Source organism: Ursus maritimus, unplaced genomic scaffold, assembly GCF_017311325.1.
Source record: "Ursus maritimus isolate PB19 unplaced genomic scaffold, ASM1731132v1 scaffold_6, whole genome shotgun sequence".
Classification (NCBI taxonomy): domain Eukaryota; kingdom Metazoa; phylum Chordata; class Mammalia; order Carnivora; family Ursidae; genus Ursus; species Ursus maritimus.
The window spans coordinates 78,306,518-78,327,222 of record NW_024426774.1 but is presented as its reverse complement, the minus strand read 5'-3'; the positions used below and the strand labels follow the sequence as shown (position 1 = coordinate 78,327,222).

The window sequence follows — 20,705 nt, the reverse complement described above, 5'->3', positions numbered from 1 at the left end:
TGAGCTGAAACTGAGTCGGATGCTTAACCGACTGAGCCACCCAGGCACCCCAAAAGAAAAGTTTTTAGAAGAATAAAGAACTCACACTTATGTAAACAGACAGTACTCATAAACCACAAAGTAATACAAACATCTGCACGGCAATACAAGCAATAGAACTTACAAGGTGCTTTCACATGTGTAATGTCCTCTGATTCTCAAAACTCTCTGGAGTCGCTATTACTTCTCAATTAGATTAAATAAATCACCCACGGCAGGGACTCAAATCCAGCAAAAAGCAAGCCATAAACTGGAGATGTGTGCAACTTACAGAGCTGACAGAGGACTCACAACCTATAGATCACTTAGAAGAGAGATAACCCAATAGAAAAAGTGGGCAATCGATTACAACAGGCAAAAGAAGTTACCTCACAGATACCTAAAAAAAGGTACTTGCTCTCAGTAGTTAATTAGTTAATGCATATCAAAACCATAATGACATATAATTTCATACATCTATATCAGGGTGTCTAGAATTAAAAAGAACAGCAGTACTGAAAAAACCAACAATAGTACTGACAGTATGGGAAGGTGTAGAGCAACTAGAAACTCAGAAACGAGCGTTGTAAACTGTTAGAACCACTTTGAGAAGTCTGACATTATCTAGTGAAGTAGGATATACGCACACCCTACGTATGATCCAGTAATTTCTCTAATATAAATGTGTATGTATGAGACCCCAAATACAAACAAGAATGTTCAGAGCAGCATTGTTCCTAAGAGTTGTGAACAGCAAACACAAACATCTATCAACAGTAGAATGAATAAATTGCAGTATAGTCATACACAGAAATGAAGTGGAATAAAATAGCTCTATGAACAACAACAACAAAATCATGTTGAACAAAAGAAACTACACACGCTGACAAGCTTAAGAAAAAAGATCTTATGATCGTATCAATAGATGCAGAAAAAATATTTGACAAAACCCGACATCCACTTCATGATCAAAAACTCACAGCAAATAAGAATAGAAGGGAACTGCTTCAAATTTGATAAAGAACATGTACAAAAAACTTATGGATAATACCATACTTAAAGGTGAGAAACTAGATACTTCCTCTTTAGGAACAAGGAAAGGGTATCTCCACTTAGCACTCCTAAACATCAAAGTAGATGTCTTAGCTAATGCAATAGGACAAAGGAAATAAAAGGTACACAAACTGGGAAGGAAGAAATACAGGATTATGTAAGTAGAAAATACCAAAGAACTGGTTTAAAAAAGATGGGGCGCCTGGGTGGCACAGGAGTTAAGCATCTGCCTTCGGCTCAGGGCGTGATCCAGGCGTTTTGGGATCAAGCCCCACGTCAGGCTCCTCCGCTATGAGCCTGCTTCTTCCTCTCCCACTCCCCCTTCTGCTTGTGTTTCCTCTCACGCTGGCTGTCTCTATCTCTGTCAAATAAATAAATAAATAAAATCTTTAAAAAAAAAATTAAAAAAATAAAAAAAGAAAATAAAAAAGAAAATCCTCTAATAAAATGATTATAGTAAGGTTGCAAGTTACAAGGTTCATATATAAAAGTTAATTGCTTTCCTATATACTTGCAATAAGCAGTTGGAAATTTGAAATTAAAAACACAGCACCATCTACAGAAGCACTAAAAAAGGGGTGGCCTGAGTGGCTCAGTCGGTCAAGCGTCTTACTCTTGATTTCGGCTCAGATCATGATCTCAAGGCTGTGAGATCGAGCCCAGCATCAGGTTCCACCCTCAGCAGAGAGTTTGCTTTAGATTCTCTCTCTCTCCCTCTCCCTCTCCCCCTCCCCACTCTCTCTCTAAAAAATAAATAAATCTTAAAAAAAAAAAGCACTAAAGACAAAAAAGGATATACCTGTAAATCTAAAAAAATAACCCTAAATAAGATGTCTCTGAGGAAAACTAAAAAACTCTGAAAAAAGAAATTAGAGGAGATCAAAACAGATGGAGATATAGTCAGTGGTCATGGATAAAACTCAATATTGCTATAATATCAGTTCTACTCATCTAGAGAATCAATGTAATCCCAATCAAAATCCTATCAAATTTTTTAATACATATTGATAAACTGACCCTAAAGTTCATATGTAAAGGCAAAAGAGCCAGAACAGCCAACACAATATTGAAAAGCAGCAGCTTGGGAGGACTGATACTGTGTGACTTCAAGGTTTACTATAAAGCTACAGTAATCAAGACAATATGGTATTAGCAAAAGGAAAAACAGATCAATGGAACAAAACAGGGAGCCCAGAAATAGACCCACACAAATATAATGAACTAATCTTTGACAAAGGAACAAGGCAATTCAATGGAAAAAGGATGGTCTTTTCAACAGTCATTGCTAGACCGACTGGATATCCACAAACAAAAAAAATGAATTTATAGACTTTGAACCTTTCAGAAAGATCACCTCAAAATGGATCACAGACCAAAATATGAAATGCAAAGCCATAAAGCTTCTAGAAGATAACACAGGAGAAAATCCAGGTATAGTCTCCTTGGATTTGGCAATGACTTTTTAGATACAACACCAAAAGCATGATCCCTGAAAGAAAAAAACTGGTAAGTTAGACCTTATTAAAATAAAAAACTTTTGTTCTGCAGAAGACACTAATAAGAGAATGGACAGACAAGACACAAATCAGGGAAAAAAATATTTGCAAAACTAAAGGACTTGCATCCAAAATATACAAAGAACTCTTAAAACTCAACAGCAGGAAAAACAAACGACCCAATTATAAAACAGACCAAAGACCTTTAACAGATACCTCACTAAAGATGACATATATAGGAGGCGAACACCATGTCATCAGGGAATTAAAAATTAAAACAATAATGACACACTACTACATTAATCCAAAACACCACCAACACCAAATGCTAATGTGGATGTGGAGCAAAAGGGAATCTTCATTTGTGGACTGTAGGAACTCAAAATGATACAGCCACCTCAGGAGACAGGCTGGCTACATCTTACAAAGCTAAATGTAGTCTTACCTTATGTTCCAGCGATCATGCTCCTAGGTATTTAATTAATAAACCCATGAGCTGAAACCTTATGTTTACGCAAAAAGTTGTCCACAAATATTTGTAGCAGCTTTAGTCATAACTGCTAAAATTTGGAAGCAACCAAGAGGTCTTTCAGTGAGTGAATGGAAAAACCAAGTGGCACAGCCACACAACATGAAAAGACATGGGTGAACCTGAAATACATATTGCTGAAGGAAAGAAGCCAGTCTGAAAAGGCTACATACTATATGATTCCAACCATGATATTCTGGAGAAGGTCAGAGAAAGTGTATAAAAAAAAAATAAATCAGTTGTTGCCAGGGACTTTGGGGGAGAGACGCACAGGTGGAGCACGGGGGATTTTCAGGGGAGTGACATTAGTCTGTACTGGTGGATCATTACGTGTTAGTCAGAACCCATCAAACTGTACAACACAAAGAGTGAACCTCAATGTAAACTGCAGACTCTAGTTAATAACAATATTAGTGTTAATATGGGTTCATCAATGACAACAAATGTACTATACTAATGTAGATAATAGAGAAAACTGGAGGTGGGGGGGATGGGAATTGCCTCCATTTTCTGTTCAATTTTTTGTAAACATAAAGGTGCTCTTAAAAAAACGCAGCCAGACACAAAGAATGCTTACCATTTTACTACTTATATCAATTCACTTCACTGAAGGTCAAACCAATCTAAGGTATTTAAAGGACTGGGAGGCAGCAGAGTGGGTACTGCAGGGGAGCTTCTGGGCTACTTGGGACTGTTGCATTTCTTCACCAAGGTAGGTGAATGGATTCTAGGTGGATGGATTCTAACTGTGACAATTCACTGAGCTGTATATGCTTACAATCTGTGCACTTTCTGTATTGTCTTATGCTTTAATCTTTTCAAGTTTTGATGACTTTTTGAACGTCAGAAAATATTAAATAAAATGTTAAATGAAACAAAAACCATGTAGTTTTATGTATATAGTGTTTCATTCCCATATTGTGATAAATATTTATAGGAATGAGGAGGAGAGGTGCTGGGTGGCTCAGTGGACTAAGCATCTCCTTCAGCTCAGGTCACGATCCCAGGGTCTGCTCAGCGGGAAACCTGCTTCTTCCTCTCTGCCCTTCTCCCTGCTTGTGCTCACTCTTTCTGTCACGCTGTCTCTCTCTCTCTCTCAAATATGTAAATAAAATCTTATTAAAAATGAGGAGGAAATATTAAAAAAATGTCAACAAGACTTGTCTCTGATATGGGGTAGCATTTTGTTTTATTCTTCCAAAGTTTTTTCTATTTTCGAAGCTTCCTACAATTAACATGTGTTACTTTCATGGTTGTAGAAACCATTACAAAAGAGGAAAAGAATACAGAAAAGTAGACCAAAAAATTATTACTGGTGTCAGCTGATCAGTGATCCCCATAAATCATCTTGTTCACTGGATCACAAGATGAAGTTTAAATCATTTTTAGCAGCAGATCTATTTTTCCTCTAATTTTAAACCTACTCCCCGTCAACATTCATGTTGTAAATGGCTGTTTTCTCATTTAAGTATGAGATGGATGGAGAAATTTCTGCATTTCAACAAAGGTCTTTTACTTACAACCAAAAGCCTATTTGAAAATTAAAATAACTCCGAGAAATGTTACATATAAACAAATATAACAAGCCTGAGTTCGCAGATGATTAAATCAAAATTACTGCTGGTTATTATAAGACCAATTTAAAGTATTTCAATTTTGTATACTCTGGACTCCAGCAATAATACAAATTATTAGGAAATTATTATCTGTGCAAAATGGGTATGTATGCACAATGGTTAAGCTACAGACGTATGTGAAAAATGTTTACATGAGAGGGGGAAAAAGGGATAAACTAAAAGACTTACAACAGAAGTAAATAAATTTCAGAGTATCTATGCAAAGAAACACTCTATAGCCACGTAAAACAGATGTCATGGAGAAATGTTTAATGAGATGGAAAGAGCAAGCTACATGATTTGGACAAACTAGAATGACTAAGATACAACCTCACTTCAGGACAGGGTTACCATGGGCAGCTCGACAGGGTAAGGGGATGCTAACCGCAGGTACAAGAGTGTATTTAACACCTGTTAAAAGTAACTAATCAGTATGTGGGTGTTGTTATTATGTACTTATTCTCTCATTATTATTCTCTGTATGTTTGAAATGTTGCATAACCATTTTTACGCAGATTTTCCCCCTTTAAGTGTGTACTGAGTGTGTGTATGCTTAAAGATGAGAAGCTAAAAACTGAAGAGTCACTACATATAGTATCTCTGGATGATTTTACATTTCATTTCTCCTACTTGCTTATCTGTACTAGTTTCTTACTTTCTAGGATGAACATACATTACATGATTTGTATGAAAAAAATACTCTTTCTAAAAAGCAACTTATGTAAGTGTTAACCGATGTAAGAAAAAAACAATATGCTACTTTTACTATCGTGGCAGAGCACAGTTCCTTCTGCATGAAAGAGCCCTGTGGGTGAAAGAGGGCACAAACCTACACGCTGGAGAAGCCACGTTAAGCCCGCCAAGCGTCGGGGCAGACAGCGGTTGCGTGGGAGAGGTCTACTAGACAGTGCATGTCCCTGTGCTTCTCAAGACTGCCCTTTAGAGGAGCCACAGGTTCAGTTCGTACTTGTCAGTCACATCTGAATACATTTTTCTATCACCTTACTGTAAAACCATGCTATGGTTGTACCTCATTTAGCCATTATGTCAAAAAAATGAGCTGGGGCAGCTGGGTGGCTCAGTTGGTTAAGGGTCTGCCTTCGGCTCAGGTCAGGATTGTAGGGATCCTGGGATCAAACCCCAAGTCCGGCTCCCTGCTCAGTGGAGAGCTTGCTTCTCCCTCTCCCTCTGCCCCTCCCCCTACTTGTGCACGCTCTCACTCGCTCGCTCTCAAATAAATAAATAAATAAATAAAATCTTTTAAAAAAAGAAAAAAAGGAGCTAATGGAAGTTTAGTACTGGGAAGTAATCCTGCTTTACTAAATGAACACTTACCGGATATTGTCACCAAGACATTCAAGCCTTCAAGGACATCCATTTGCTGAAATCGTCTTCGGTTGATCAGAGGATATACCTTCCCTTGGCCACTTCTGTCCAGCAGCATCAGGCCACTCTCTGTACCCACTAACAAATTCACTCCTGTTTCAAGGACACAGAAAGACCTGAATTTTACACTGTGCTTGGCAAACAGTCTAGTTGTATGGAAAGGATAACACCACCTATCTGGAAAAGAATGGTTTCCTTAATCATACACAAAAAGAAATGCTTGGCATATTCAACATCATGGTAGAGGAGTGGCAGTGAAACATTTCTATCTAAAAAAGGATAGGAGAGAAAACACACACACCATATCCCCTCGATCTCCTGAACAATCCACCAGTTTCCCAGCATGTTTTGAGCTCACCATCTCCTTGGTATTACAGATTCTACATCTCATAAGCCACATCAGACACCTGAACAAACCTTTGTCGGATACCATGACCTCTTTGTGCTTCCTTTATCTGTCTTTATTGTCATCAGCCAACTTCTGGCACGAGCTATGGATAGCCACCTCAAATCCTTACCAGTTTGACTGATCCATCACTCACGTTAAGGTTTTCTTAAAGATGATGGAGAATGCTCCATCATCATCAAAAAAGAAACAATGGCACTCAGTCCTTTGTTCCTCAACTTCTCAGGAATATTAAAATACTATGACTGCCCCATGGGAGCAGTCCTGGCTTCTCTATGTGCTGCTGCAGTCCTCCCACTCTCCAGCTGCACTGAGTCTCCTTCCTGGTTTGCGTGCACTTTCTCTGCTTCTTAAAAGCAGGTATCTCCTTTGCTGCGTGTCTGCTGGAGGAGCACCTCAGAACCATCAACTCCTAATTCCATACCCTGTCTACTTTTCTACCCGCTGTAAATTTCTACTGAGACCAACTTCTCAACTTTTGCCCTTTCTATAACAATACCACCACCAGCCAAACCAACCACCCAAACCAGAGAAGACCTCCTTCCTTTCCCTTTCCTCTGCTCCCACCCTACTTGAGGCATTGGCCACCCTTTAACGGATGGACAGAGACTTTAAAAGAGATTGTTATAATACCCTCCCTCTACTTTCTCATGGCAGCAATCAAAGCAATCCTAGTCTTCCTACAGTACTCATTAGGTCCTACCATATTTTCAGAACTACACACTCTCTGCAGGAGGGTACAAAAGCCTCAATTTGGCATTCAAATATCTCTGCACCTTGAGCAAACTTACTTTTCTCTCTTTACCATTCCCTTATTTCCCTAAATGTCTTGTTTCCTTGGTCTATAACCTTCACTGTTTAAACCAACTTTGTAACATGTAGCACAAATCACCTTATACTCCTACACAACTGGGCACATACATGTTTGCATTGATTCCCTATACTGGCTAATAAACTCACTGAGACAGGAATAAAGTAATTGTGCTTTTACAAACTGCTCAATCAATAGTTTCAGGTAGATGGAAAGACAGGAAAGAATAGCATGAATTTCCTGAATCACAGGATCCATGTTTTATTACACAGACACACACACACCCAATTTCCAGAAAACTTCAAACAAACAACTGTAAAGGCAACAAGTAAACACCCTCCCAGCCCCCGCTCAGCTCTGTGCCTGTTCCGTACTGAGCAAGTGAAACCCCAACACCTGGAGGACAGTATCTACCCAAGCAATTCTTGTGAGGAAACTGGAAGCAACTTCTGGGGTCTTGGGGAAGCTAGGAACCTGGAATTCACATATGTAATTACTATCACTGCCATTCAAACTCAAATAAGAACTTCACCAACTAACAGAGTGCCAGGCTCATAAGGACGACAGTTACCAATATGCCAGAGCACTGTACGCTCTAAGCTAACACAACACTGTCCCTGGAGTCCTCAAAAAATGTAAAACGTGTAAAGAGGTCCTCATAAATTCTAGACATCTACAGATTCCGGTAATAGTATGACCTGAAAAAAGTCCCTCATTAAAAATGTATTATGCATATGATGCAGGTTTCCGTCTTGCCCTTGCAGAAACAGTCTGTTTTACGAGAGCATGCCCTGTCTGTGCTGCCCCACATACACTTCTACCAAATCACAGGTGCTTTCCATCTAGTACGACGGTACTGAGAACTTGTTAGAGCCTGGCATACTATGAAACAGCTTCTGAAAATTTGAGGAAAGCCTCTTGAATTTTTGGGAAAAGAGAAAAATCTGAGTATTCACAACTCATCTAGAGTGATCCTTAAAAGTAAACAAAACCCTCAAAATATGATCAGTTGCACAGATAAGGAAAAAGGCTTATGAACGCGTATGGCTTCATTTATCACCTATAATTAAGATTTTTAGAATGTGCCATCCAGACCAGCCTTGTCCAACAGATTTTGTACCTGGATGTCCAGCGTGTTAGCCAATGGCCACATGTGACTACTGAGCATGTGAAACATGGCTAGAGCAACTGAAGAACTCAATTTTCTATTTTAATTCACTGAAGTTTAAATAGCCACATGAGACTAGTGGTTATCGTAATAGCCAGTGCAGCTATTTTATTCAACAGGTAACACTGTGGCTTTGAACTGGGGCTCACAGGCTTACACTTAATTTTAAGACTTACAGGCCATCATGTTTTCCACGAAAAAGTACTTTTTTAATAGAAATATCATACACATCAGATAATGACTGAATGCTAAGAAAAAAACTGCTGTCCAATTTAAAAACTCATTTATCATCACTGTAAGAGAAATTAATTCCTATGTAATACTCCACTCGTTTTCATATCATTTTACTTTTGAGGTTGGCCATTTTGTAGTGACTACCTCCCTATCAAATGTAGAACTATAATAGGACATTATTCTTAGGGTTTTCCCTCCATATACCCAGGTGAGATAATTCTAACTAGCTTCACAGTTACCTGAAGCAGAAAAATAAAACGTTAACTGACAGAGTTGCTTACAGATAGAGTCCATTCTAAAGGTTCCATTTCATGTAGTATTTCAGTATTTTCCCAATCTTCAATATCAAGTAGCTGAGAAAATACACATCAAGAACCTGGTAATAACTACCAGAAGTATGACCCTTTGAAATCTTACATTATTTGTGGTTTCCAAAAATAAATAGCATCCAAACATCTATCCAAACATCAATCAAGGTTTTACAGTAATGAATTAATAAAGGAATAAAAGACAAAGCTGAAAAAAATCTATTCATGAACACAAAAAATGCATATATTTTGGCACTTACACTCCTTGTAATTCATTATATATTTCTAAGAACTGGGTAATTTTGTAAAGTACTGAGTGTTAGCAGTCAAAGGAATATTGACAGTCACTGGAAAATAACCACCTTGGAAATTATAGGCCTATGAAAAAAATTAAGCTGCATGATGCAATAACCTTTTATAAATATGCTTTTTTTTTTTTTTTTTTAAGATTTTATTTATTTATTTGACAGAGAGAGACAGCCAGCGAGAGAGGGAACACAAGCAGGGGGAGCAGGAGAGGAAGAAGCAGGCTCCTAGTGGAGAAGCCCGATATGGGGCTCGATCCCAGAACTCCGGGATCACGCCCTGAGCTGAAGGCAGACGCTTAATGACTGCGCCACCCAGGCGCCCCTATAAATATGCTTTTTAAACCTTTCAACTGTTAGATATAATTAAACTTTAAATGCTAATTGCTCAAAGGTAAGCTGTACTAGGCAATACAATTGTATTCACAGGAATCTGGTGTAGGTTGATAGGAAAAATGGCTAAGAGCTCTATAAACATGTGATTTAAAGTTTCCTTTAAATTCTATGATGGCTAATTGAACTAACTAACTAACTAACTAACTAACTAACTAAATTCTATGAAGATATTACAGGCAAAGCTCTATAGTGAAATGAAGACAGTTTACTATCAAAAGTGGGAACAGAGGTGCCTGGCTGGCTCAGTTGGTAGAGCATGTGACTCTTGACCTCAGAGTTGTAGGTTTGAGCCCCACGATGGGTGTAGAGATTTAAAAAAAAAAAAAGAGAGTGGGAACAATGATTTTCAAAATATGTGTTAAAATAATCCTGGCTGCAAATGGGAAAACAGTCTTATTACAAAAATATAATAAATAGGGGCGCCTGGGTGGCTTAGTCGTTAAGCGTCTGCCTTCGGCTCAGGGCACGATCCCAGGGTCCTGGGATTGAGCTCTGCAACGGGCTCCCTGCTCTGCTGGGAGCCTGCTTCTTCCTTTCCCACTCCCCCTGCTTGTGTTCCCTCTCTCGCTGGCTGTCTCTCTCTCTGTCAAATAAATAAATAAAATCTTTTAAAAAAATTTATATATATATATATATATAATAAATATATAGCAACTCAGAAAACAAAAGTCAGTTATGGAACATGATTAAAAAAGAATGCTTGAGGCTGGTCATCAGACCTTAAATGCGTCACCATTTCAAAGTAATACCGTAGTGCCCTCTAAATTTTCTCCCCTTGTCGGTCTACCACTCTCACAGTACATGTTTTAACGTTTCTAGGTCCAAGTCTTTGAAAGGCTTATTTTTAAACTTAACTTAAAAGGCTTATTTTTTTAACTTACCTTTTAGCTTAGCTATCACAGGCAGTTTAAGGAAACCTACCACCGATGTGCCCCAAGCCACGGAACAATTCAAATATATCAATTTACAGAAACAGATTTCAACTTTAAGTCATCTGCCTATCTTTCCTTTCCACATACTCATAAAATGGAAAGTTCCACTGCATTTTAAAAAACACAAGCTCAAGATACTCTCTTCTCTGAGGTATTAGAGAAGTTAATCAGGAAAAAGGATTTTAGTTAAAAAATCATTTAATGGCACAAAATGGGGTCCAGCACTTTGCAGGACAGGAGAGGAATATAAAGTCAGTGTAAGACGGCTACCAAGTACAAACATTCTAGATAAAAATTACTTCAGCAATTTCCAAAGAATTAACTTACTTAACATAATTTCTGTATGAAATATAGTGTAATGAATTTTGATGATATATACTCCCCCCACAAAGGGACTTCAGAAAGAACAAACATGATGGAATTCAGCCCCGTGATGAGATCACAACTGGCATTCACAGAGCAACACTTCACAGTGCCATGCGGTGACAACGTTGTGACAGCTGCCTTACGTGATCCCAGTAATCCCCTCAAAGTGGCTACTGTTACCTTTGCCTAAGAGATTAATACAGGAAAGGCCTTATGATCATTAGGGGACTTAAGATACTCAGTGGTGACACGGACCAAAATCCAGAACCCAAAGAGTGAAAGAGAAAGTAGGTGTGTCTGCAAAGGGGAGAAGACTCTCCTGAACCCCTTGGGAGATGGCCGAGTGGGAGCTTGGGAAAGGAGCAGGAGAGAAGTCAACGGACAGATGAAGGAATAAAAGGTGGATGAGGAAGAACTTTTAACAAGTTAACGAGACCCCCTCTTCAACAACAGGAATGAGGAACATCTCGAGGTTCAGGAGGTGAATGCTGGGGCCCTCACGTCAGCCTCAAGTCTTGAGGCTGAGCAAGGTTGGGGGCGGCGAGCGAGGGGTAAGGTGGGCGTGGACAGGAGGGCTGATTTGGTCACTGGGGATGCAGAGGTCATCACGAACACTCTTAACAAACAACACATTGAGGTCAATGTGCTGTGTACTCAAACCAAAATGGACTGCACGTCTTCTGTCTACTTGCGCTTTCACTGTCAAGGGAGGAAGAAACAAACTAGAAACAGGGTCCCTGCTAAAAACAGCTGATTTCGGGGTTTAGGCAGGAGGAGAACAAGAACAAAGTGTGGGACTGGAAGACAAGGTAAGGTCAAGAGCAGGGTCTATCTGTGGGAGTAAGGAAGGTGATGGCCCAGGGGTGACAGAGAGTCCAGCCTCAGAATGAGAGAGGACAGAGTCCTCGCGTGGTGGCGTCTCCAGGCATAGCCTCTTGTGCTGTCGTAAGCTGTGAAGAGGCTGCACCAACACCGTGGAGATGGAAGAGGGAAAGGCGGCGCCACAGTCTCCTTCTGCACACTGTGGCCCATGGCAAACTGATTTTGAAAGCCCTGTTTCCATGATAGGCCCAAGTCATGAAGAGCAAGGAAAAAATGTTCAACAGAAACATTTAAAAAGCAATCCAACACACTTCTTCATTCTCCCTATAAATAAGGAGCAAATCAAATGTCTTTCTCATCTGTTTACGTTTTTCTTTCTGTGAAGGAATGGGAGATTAGTCCTTCCTTCCATTATTCGGTGGCTGAAACAAATGCAAGCCCACACACGCACCTGCACGATTCTGCAGGAGAAGGTAACAAGGGCGGGCATCAAGGAAGTCTTCCAACTTACCTGTCAACAACTCTTTACGAAATCCCCAAACTGTCTAAAATAGTACCTTCTCTAAGAGACCAGTCCACCCTTCAGGAAAATAAAAAGATGACGTCAGAGTAGCAGTAAGATACCTACCCCACAAGGCAGCACACAGAATCTCGGAGTTAAATCTCTTCTTATATTTACGAATCTCTGGGGTGTCACTCTGTGGCCTAGTGTTGGTTGGATTCACATTGACCACTGAGCCCTTCCGGGTAGGATCTTGCCTTATGGCTTCTGGTCTCATTCCATCACAGGAAAATCCCACTAGAACACAGTACACTTGAAATTATTTTCTGCACACACAAACACGGCACCTGCCTCCCTCCCCTGCTACACCTCAAGTAAATATTCCTATGTTATAACCAACTCTTTGTCAAGGAAAAGAAATTTGTAAGAAATGTATATGGAAAAAGGAAACTGACTATGCAGCTCATTGCAAATAAGGCAATGCAAGCGGGATGGATGTTTCTGTATCCAAGGTCTGTGCCTGCAAACAACCACCATGCCATGCCTAAGCCACCAGAAAGAGCAACACAAAGTGACCGAGTCCTGTTTGACAGCTGCTTTCTTGTTGCTAGTTTACTTACCCACAGAAGTCACTGTTGTCCCACTAGATGGAGAAATCTGTAGTAATCTGGGGTCTATAAAAGGTGTAAAGGAGGAGGAAGATTTGTGTTTCTGGAGTGTGCTACTAGCGGACTGAGTCTGCAATGTAAATTTCAATTTTATTAATACAAATGACATTAAAAAGATGAACATAAAACATTTCAATCCACTTCTGTATTGCACGGTTTCCCACTAGGAAGCCCTATCCCTCCTACATCATTCCCCCCAGATGCTCTCAGGGGTGCCTCTGCATGTGCACAACACACCCCACCAACAGGCTGTTCAACCTGGAACCACCAAAAGAGCTACATCTCTTCTCAGAAATACTGCTCATCTAAGATAGGAATGCTTCGAGCTACCAACAAAATCTGTACTTCGTGCTCCTAGTTGTTTTTTTTTTTTTTAATAAATAATTATAATAAAAACTCCTAAAGGAGGTTTGAAATGTCTATCTCAATTCGTCAATTTCTGAATTTACTCTTCTGCCCAAAAAAGGCCAATTAACCTCTGCTGGAATATTGGCCAATCTTTACTTTGTATTATTCATTTTAACATGAGCCTCTTGCCAGAAAGCTACAGAAGCTTTGGCTACCACCGTTTCAGGTGCATCATCAGTAAACCCATATCGAACAAGGGCTCATTAGTGAAAGGTGCAAATGACAAGATATGGCACATACTTTTGCTCTTTGAGGAGCACTAGTGTTTTGGTTAATAGTGTAACTTAAGACAAAAATAAAAAAAACAACACAAAGAAAGTGAAACAAATTGTTAAGTGGAAATGTAATGACAATTAAAAACAAAACAAACAGAAAAATAAACTTGCCAGTTTAGTGAGTTAAGGGTTATAGTAAATGCTGTACATTAGAGCAAAATGGAGCCAAGTTTAAATATAAATATAAGGAGAAATGTGAGTGTAGGTGGGATATATCACTGGAGAAAAAAGAACACTTCTGATCAAGTGTTTTTTAGTCCTGAGACCTTTCCCGCCCTCCATGGGCAGCTAAAAGTCACCATGTCCTAGAACCCGAGCCCACCTAGGCTCCCAGGCTCTCTCCCTTCCACTTGACATAGCCACCTGCTGGCAAGCTTCCCACCCTGTGCTATGACCAACGGCCAGTCCATCCAATGGCCAACCTTATGCAAGCCCACCTTAGAAGCAGTTGACTTGCCCTTGCTCCTCGGGGGGAGAGGATTACTCTGAGTCTTTCTAAAAAGGGAACTAAAATAGGAGCAGGTAGAGACAGGCTGGCCATTAAATGTTTACATTAACAAGATTGGCTGAAGCTACGTGCCACTTTCAACCTCCTTCAACTGTTAGGCAGATGCATTTAAACCAAACCTCCCAAGAAATCAAACCACGTGTGTAATGCAGTACAGGGTGCTCAAGGTGGACTCTGTCACTGCACTGGGGGCATAATCTTGTTCTAAAGAGCAAAGCATCACCCACCGAGCACCCAGACTGAGCACCACAGCCAAGCCTTCAAACGAGCACACAGGATTTCCCACTCCAAATTTTAAATTAAAAGCATGCTCAGACCTTTGCTCTTCTTAGCATCCTAATTTCCTAGATTCCCCTGAAAATCATTTGGCCTTTTCTTAAACTCTGAGTGATTGTGAATTTCAAGGAAAGAAGTCCTTTTAACAGGGTTGGTGAAAACAAATGATTAACCAACCAACAATCTCCCCCCATCAAAAACAAAAAGCAATCCAGCCCTGTTTGAAGGAGATTCCTGTAGAGGGTAACGAGTGTGTCCAGGTAAGGCCAGGTCTGCATAACCAAATTTTTCTGTATTTTATTTGTCAGATAAAAGAATGAAAAAGGCAGATTCCACAAACGACTACAAGAATTTCATGCCAAATACATAATGGATCTGAGAACACAGCAATCATTTCATTTAGACTTTTAAAAAAATAAACTGAATAAAGAAAGCCATGCAACTACACTTATCTAGAGAAAAGTAAACAGTGAACTGGCAAGTTGGAGGGACATTGATCTAGGGTTACGGGATTTGTATGCAGATCTGAAACATGTTACTTGGGGTTGGGGAGAAGGGTAGGTGACAGAAGAAAGCGGGTGGGGAGGAAGGGGGGAGGGGCGTGGGAAAAGTCTCCTCTGCAAACTAGCTACTAGGCAGTGCTGGTCGAACCCTAGGAAAGCAGCCAGCTTGGTGCGAGACATACCTCATTAGTAGTGAGCTTGTCCTGGGGTGTCTGTGGGGACATGGTGGGTGTCGGCTGGCTGGAGGATGGGGAGGAGGAGGTGGAGGAAGTGGAGGAGGAATGGCTTTGCTGTAAGAGATCTGGCAAGAGGTGAATGCGACCGGCAAAGCCATTGCTCTCATGATGGCTGGCGCGCTTTTGGTCAACTGTACTCTGTAGAAAAAACAGGCACACTCGTCTCGCTCAAGCGCTGCTGAAATTCCCTATGACCCTACTGATAACTGACTTCGAGGTGCTGTGTGACTTTTCAAACTCTGTTAAATTATCAAGGAAAGACCACAGGAAACTGGTCGGAATTGTTCACACTTCCTCACCGAATGCCTCAAATGAGCCAACAGAATTCAAAGTACCTCCTCTGGTGGCCACGGGACTTGAGCGTGACTGCCCAACCTGGTTTATCTGCCACACTAGCTGTTGTTACCAAAACCACTCGCCTTTTTTTTTTATTCTTTAAAAATCTTCCTGTCTAAAGCTCTAGAGAGTACCCTGTTGCTTCTTTGAATCCTGGTCTTTTCCACGTTCTTCCCACTTTCCATCCGAATGCATTGCCATTGCATGAAACACACTCAGGAAAAGTCCAAAACACTAGAAAGGCGCCTGTTCTATGTCATGGGAAGTGCATCACTTCTCTGTCTTCTAAGCTAAGAGACGAAAAGACAGTTGTAAAGCTGAGTGATCCGAACTGAGCACATCGGGGTGGTACACATTTAATATTCAACAAGTGAGGAAACTAACATTTTAGAACACGCAAGAGAGACCTCCCAACCCTCCTGCTCCACGAGGCCCTCCTGTGACTGATGAGGCTCATCCGCTCTTCCACTGCTCCTGCCTAAGGGCTGCTCCTGCTGCAGCACTGCGGACACTCAGAGCTGGGAGCTCTCCGCACAGCGTCCGTGGCTGCTCTGCTCCAGGCCGGGCTCTGCCGCCTCGCTCTGCAAGCCTGCTCCAGGGACTCCCTGCGGCTTTTCTACCACTCAGACACAGACTGTGAGAATCAGCGTGGTGCTCGAATGAGGGCTGCCGCAAAACATGCAGAGGAGCAGCAATGTGGGGTGGAAGACCGCTTAGCTACCTTCTTGGCATGCAGCACATACCTGCCTCCCTGGCCCCCGACACTCTACCCTCTGGGTCTTGTTAACATGAAAACAGATGATGATGTAGAAACAGCATGAGTGAGTGAATGAGCAAGTGGGTTAATGACTACAGGAGAAGCTCTGCCTCTAACAACAAAGAGAAGACACAGGTACCTGGCGGACGATGAGAGTGCCCTCCTTGGATGGGGTCATGGCTGGCTCACTTTCTACGTCATCATGGACAATCATGGTTTTCACTGATTCTGTTTCACCATTGCTCAAATTCAGAGATGACCTATTGAGACAAAATTCAGAAGTGAATGGCTATCATTCCATGAGTTGAGATCATCCTGTTTAGGTTCTTCACCTTCCCAAAAGCCTAAGATGAGGTCAGGCTACAGACAGATTTTCCTCAAAAAAAAAACCAAAAAAACAAACAAAAAAAAAACAAATGCTCTTAGCTCTTCCCCTTCAACAAAGAACTTTCTGCCAGTATAGTTTGCTTTTGAGCAAAAACATCTAGAATGAATTCTCATGCTTAATGGGGTGAAACCAAACTGAAATTTCCCTTTTGTCATATCCTCAAATTAAAAAGAAAAAATAAAATACGCTGGGGTACTGGGGAGAAGCACTGACACACATGTGCACACAAAGGGAAGGGGGAAGAACACGAAGGCTGCCTGCTGCTGANNNCTAGGAGAACTCAATCTTAAATGTTCATTCAATCAGGATAGGTTTAGAAAAAACTGGTTCTAAAATGGAAAGAAAGTTCAGTGGAGACACTCTCAGCCTCTCTAAAATACACCAAGGACTGACGCTGCTCTGGTGTCCTCTGGTCCAGAGGTGGTTTCCTCTGCCCCTTCTTGTTCTACGTCATCGTCTTCCTCATCTGTTGTCCCTGACTCCTCACTGGATGAGGAGTAGTCTGTCACTTTGTGTGGTGGTCGCACATCTTCCACTGCTCGTAGCTCTTTGGCCAGTGCAGTCAGATCCTAACACACAGGACAAAAAAGAGAGTAAGACAAAGGGGCATGCGCGGGGGCAGTGGGAAGAAAACAGCAAATCATGAGACATTCTTCATTTTAACTATGGATGAAATAGCCACAACATCCATTTTGTAAAACTATTCTGTATTTACCAGTATCATAAGAAGGTGAGCTCTTAAAGCTTTTGATAGAAAAGACCAAAAAATGTAAAAAGATAGGGGGAAAAACAAAAAGCTAAAGATGTTGTACATAGTTCAAATCTCACAACAATTAAAAAACATAATCTGCTTGGGGCGCCTGGGTGGCTCAGTAGTTAAGCGTCTGCCTTCGGCTCAGGGCGTGATCCCAGAGTTCTGGGATCGAGCCCCACGTCGGGCTCCTCTGCTGGGAGCCTGCTTCTTCCTCTCCCACTCCCCCCACTTATGTTCCTCTCTCGCTGGCTGTCTCTCTCTCTGTCAAATAAATCAATAAACTCTTTAAAAAAAAAAACACATAATCTGTTTATGATAGGCTAATAGTGCTTTTTAAAAACCCTAACATAAAATTCTAGGTCTACAAACATTGTGAGGGAAAATCCTTGGGAGTTCTGCCTATGTAACAAAGTCTTCTTTCAAAGAGATTATCCAGAAAGAAAGATTCTAGTTAAATTGGGCTGACTGAAAGTTTTTCTTTGGTGAACTTGTTATTTTTAACTCCACCTTTTATTTTAACAATTTCAGACCTACGAAAAGTGAAAAAGTGAGTATACTATTCATATCTGACTTCACGGAGTGTTAACAACTTGCCACATTCCTAAGAAGGTCCATGCCACAGGAAGTGAGAAAGCAGACGCAGCGTGTGTTGCTGTGGGCAGGAGGTGAGGCACTTCCCTGGCACCACCTGACCCACGTTTTCCTGCAACACTGCCAACAAATATGCACATCAGACAGAAAGGAAATCTACTTTAAAAGACATTATTCAAAAGGAGCTTCATTTCCCATGATTCTTCCATATGGAGCTATTTTTTTTTTTAAATTTTTATTGTTAGTCACTGTAGAGCACATCCTTAGTTTTTGATGTAGTGTTCCATGATTCATTATTTGCATTTAACATACAGTGCTCATATGGAGCTATTTTAATACTCAATTATCCGCATATAATTTTCAAGTGTGATTATTATTTATACTCTACACTTTCATGCAGAAGTCCAAGGTTTCTACTTGGGAATTATATTTGAAAGTAATGACTTTTTTTTTTTCCCCTTTTTAAAGCAGGCTATGTAGTCATTTTTCCTTTTTCTTTTTAGCACTTCCAAAGGAGTTTCTTTCTTCACAGTTAAGAATATGTTGCTCTTCTTTGAGCTTGAGCCTCTGAAATAACGGTGTATCGGACCTTCAGTCTTACTATTTCATGATTACAACTGTGACTTTTTAAGAGGATATTTATAGAAGTTCTACGTAATAAGAATAAATATATGCAGCAAAGTCTATGTTAAAAAAGATAAAGCAGAAGCTTAGAACTTTTGAATTCTAGAAAAGAAAAGGCAAGTTGAGGGAGGAAAGGAAATGTAGATGGACTACAAGCTAATAAGCTCAAGAGGCGAGTGGAATGCTGCTCTGCTGCGGCATTTTCCAGAGACGGGGCTTACCACTTCGCCCTTCAGCACAGGAGCAGTTTCATTGAGCCGGAGAAGCCATCAGTGATGAAGAATGCACAGCACAAGGAAGCATGGGAGAAAGAAGGGGAGTGAAGGGAAGGACAGGAATCAATTTAAGCAGGAAATCAAAATTCCAAAAGGCTTACAATCCCACCATGGGCACAGTTACACGATCAGTTAATACAACAAAGATTCAAGGCCAAGTATGAGGGAGTCACTCACTCCCAGTACCAAAAGGCAGAATTTAAATAATAGGTGAGTTGGAGAAGAAAAATTCACTCTAAAAGCCAGTTTTGCAAATGCCCAACTTATCAAGACTATGTCAAGATTAATGCTGAGCAAAGAGATAAAAATAAAAAGGCTTTTCTCTCTTCTGTACTTTAAAAAAAAAAATGACTACAACAGTGAGGTGGGGTGTGCACAAATGTGCCTCAGGACATGGCATTCTTCCTAATTCCTCAAATCAGTGTTTGGGACTGCAGGCCTCTTGACTATGTATTTTTAATAGAAAGATCTCACTCAAGCTTAGAATAAGTAAAACTGGTTTTGTATAATTCTTACAGCAGGTTTGAGAGGTCTGAAAACTTCTTTCTTTTCTTCAGGCTTTTTCACTGCATTTTCTAGGCGCTGAGACGGAGAGCCTTCAGATTTGGATGATGCTGTGAAATTCAAGAAAGACAACAAAGGCAGAAACAGATAAACAAAGAGAAGTGTGTCACAAATCTGACCTAGCCCACCTAGCCTTTGTTTCTTTCCCCTTCCCTCCCGCCCACTTCTGGTAGCCCCACTCAAAGCAATCTCCACAGGCAGATCTGACTCTGCTTAACATGTATTCACAATACCTTGTTACACTATGTCAATAATATAATAGAGGAAATTTTCTTTTTTTTCTTTTTTTTTTTTTAAAGATTTTATTTATTTATGTGACAGAGAGACAGCCAGCGAGAGAGGGAACACAAGCAGGGGAGTGGGAGAGGAAGAAGCAGGCTCCCAGCAGAGGAGCCCGATGTGGGACTCGATCCCGGAACACCGGGATTACGCTCTGAGCCGAAGGCAGACGCCTAACGACTGCGCTACCCAGGCGCCCCAATAATATAATAGAGGAAATTTCATTAGCTTATTATTTTGAGGGTTAAAATAACCAATAATGATGACAGCACTGACGGGAGTCTATATGAAAGAAGTGGGTTCAAATCTCAGCTTGGACATTTAGCTAATCACCTTGGACAAATTACTTAACCTCACTAAACTGCAGTTGCTTTAATTTGTAAAATGGAGACACAATACATCTCTCTCTCATGAGGTTCTTTTAAGGATTAAATGAGATAATGCATATAAAGTGCTCACAGTACTAGGCATGTGTAAGCTCTCAAAAGTGAACTGTTTTATTAAAATTATGGTATCATTAGCACCCTGCCCTGAAACACTGTTTTGTAATATGCAGCTGTGAAAAAAACCACAGGCCTTTTTACATGATTGAAAAGGATCTCCAATATACTGATCATATAGCCCAATATAGTTAGTGGGGAAAGGGAAAAGCAAAGGTGTCCTACATCTCACTCTGAAGCGCTCCCCAGAGCCACTCTGAGACCCAGGGTGGGACCCAGGCTGGGATCCTGAGTTGCTGGACCCCGAGGAGCTGCCACTGCCAGGCCTGGGCACCAGCTTCTCCACTCTCTCCCACAGCAGCCTGGGCTCAATACTGCTGTTAGAAAAGAAGAGAGAACAGCTAATGCATTATCCCAAGATGTAGTATCAAATTATAAACAGATGCATGATGTGTCCACCAATGTCTTTGAAATG

The 20,705-nt window shown here is 40.7% G+C and overlaps 1 protein-coding gene across 34 annotated transcripts in view; it reads right to left on the bottom strand.

The window, feature by feature from the left end:
* MAP4K4 (mitogen-activated protein kinase kinase kinase kinase 4) overlaps positions 1 to 20,705 on the bottom strand; it is a 189,309-nt gene that overhangs the window by 11,617 nt on the left and 156,987 nt on the right. For 11 of the 34 annotated variants that reach the window (XM_040623599.1, XM_040623603.1, XM_040623601.1 and 8 more), the window contains 8 exons: positions 20,456 to 20,607; positions 19,464 to 19,561; positions 17,097 to 17,272; positions 16,455 to 16,575; positions 15,169 to 15,360; positions 12,969 to 13,086; positions 12,475 to 12,645; positions 6,048 to 6,191 (listed from right to left, as the gene is read on the bottom strand). In XM_040623599.1, the coding sequence (XP_040479533.1) occupies positions 6,048 to 6,191; positions 12,475 to 12,645; positions 12,969 to 13,086; positions 15,169 to 15,360; positions 16,455 to 16,575; positions 17,097 to 17,272; positions 19,464 to 19,561; positions 20,456 to 20,607 (1,172 nt within the window). The remainder of the gene's footprint in view (positions 1 to 6,047; positions 6,192 to 12,474; positions 12,646 to 12,968; positions 13,087 to 15,168; positions 15,361 to 16,454; positions 16,576 to 17,096; positions 17,273 to 19,463; positions 19,562 to 20,455; positions 20,608 to 20,705) is intronic. The other 23 variants (XM_040623600.1, XM_040623604.1, XM_040623610.1 and 20 more) reach the window with 3 other exon arrangements.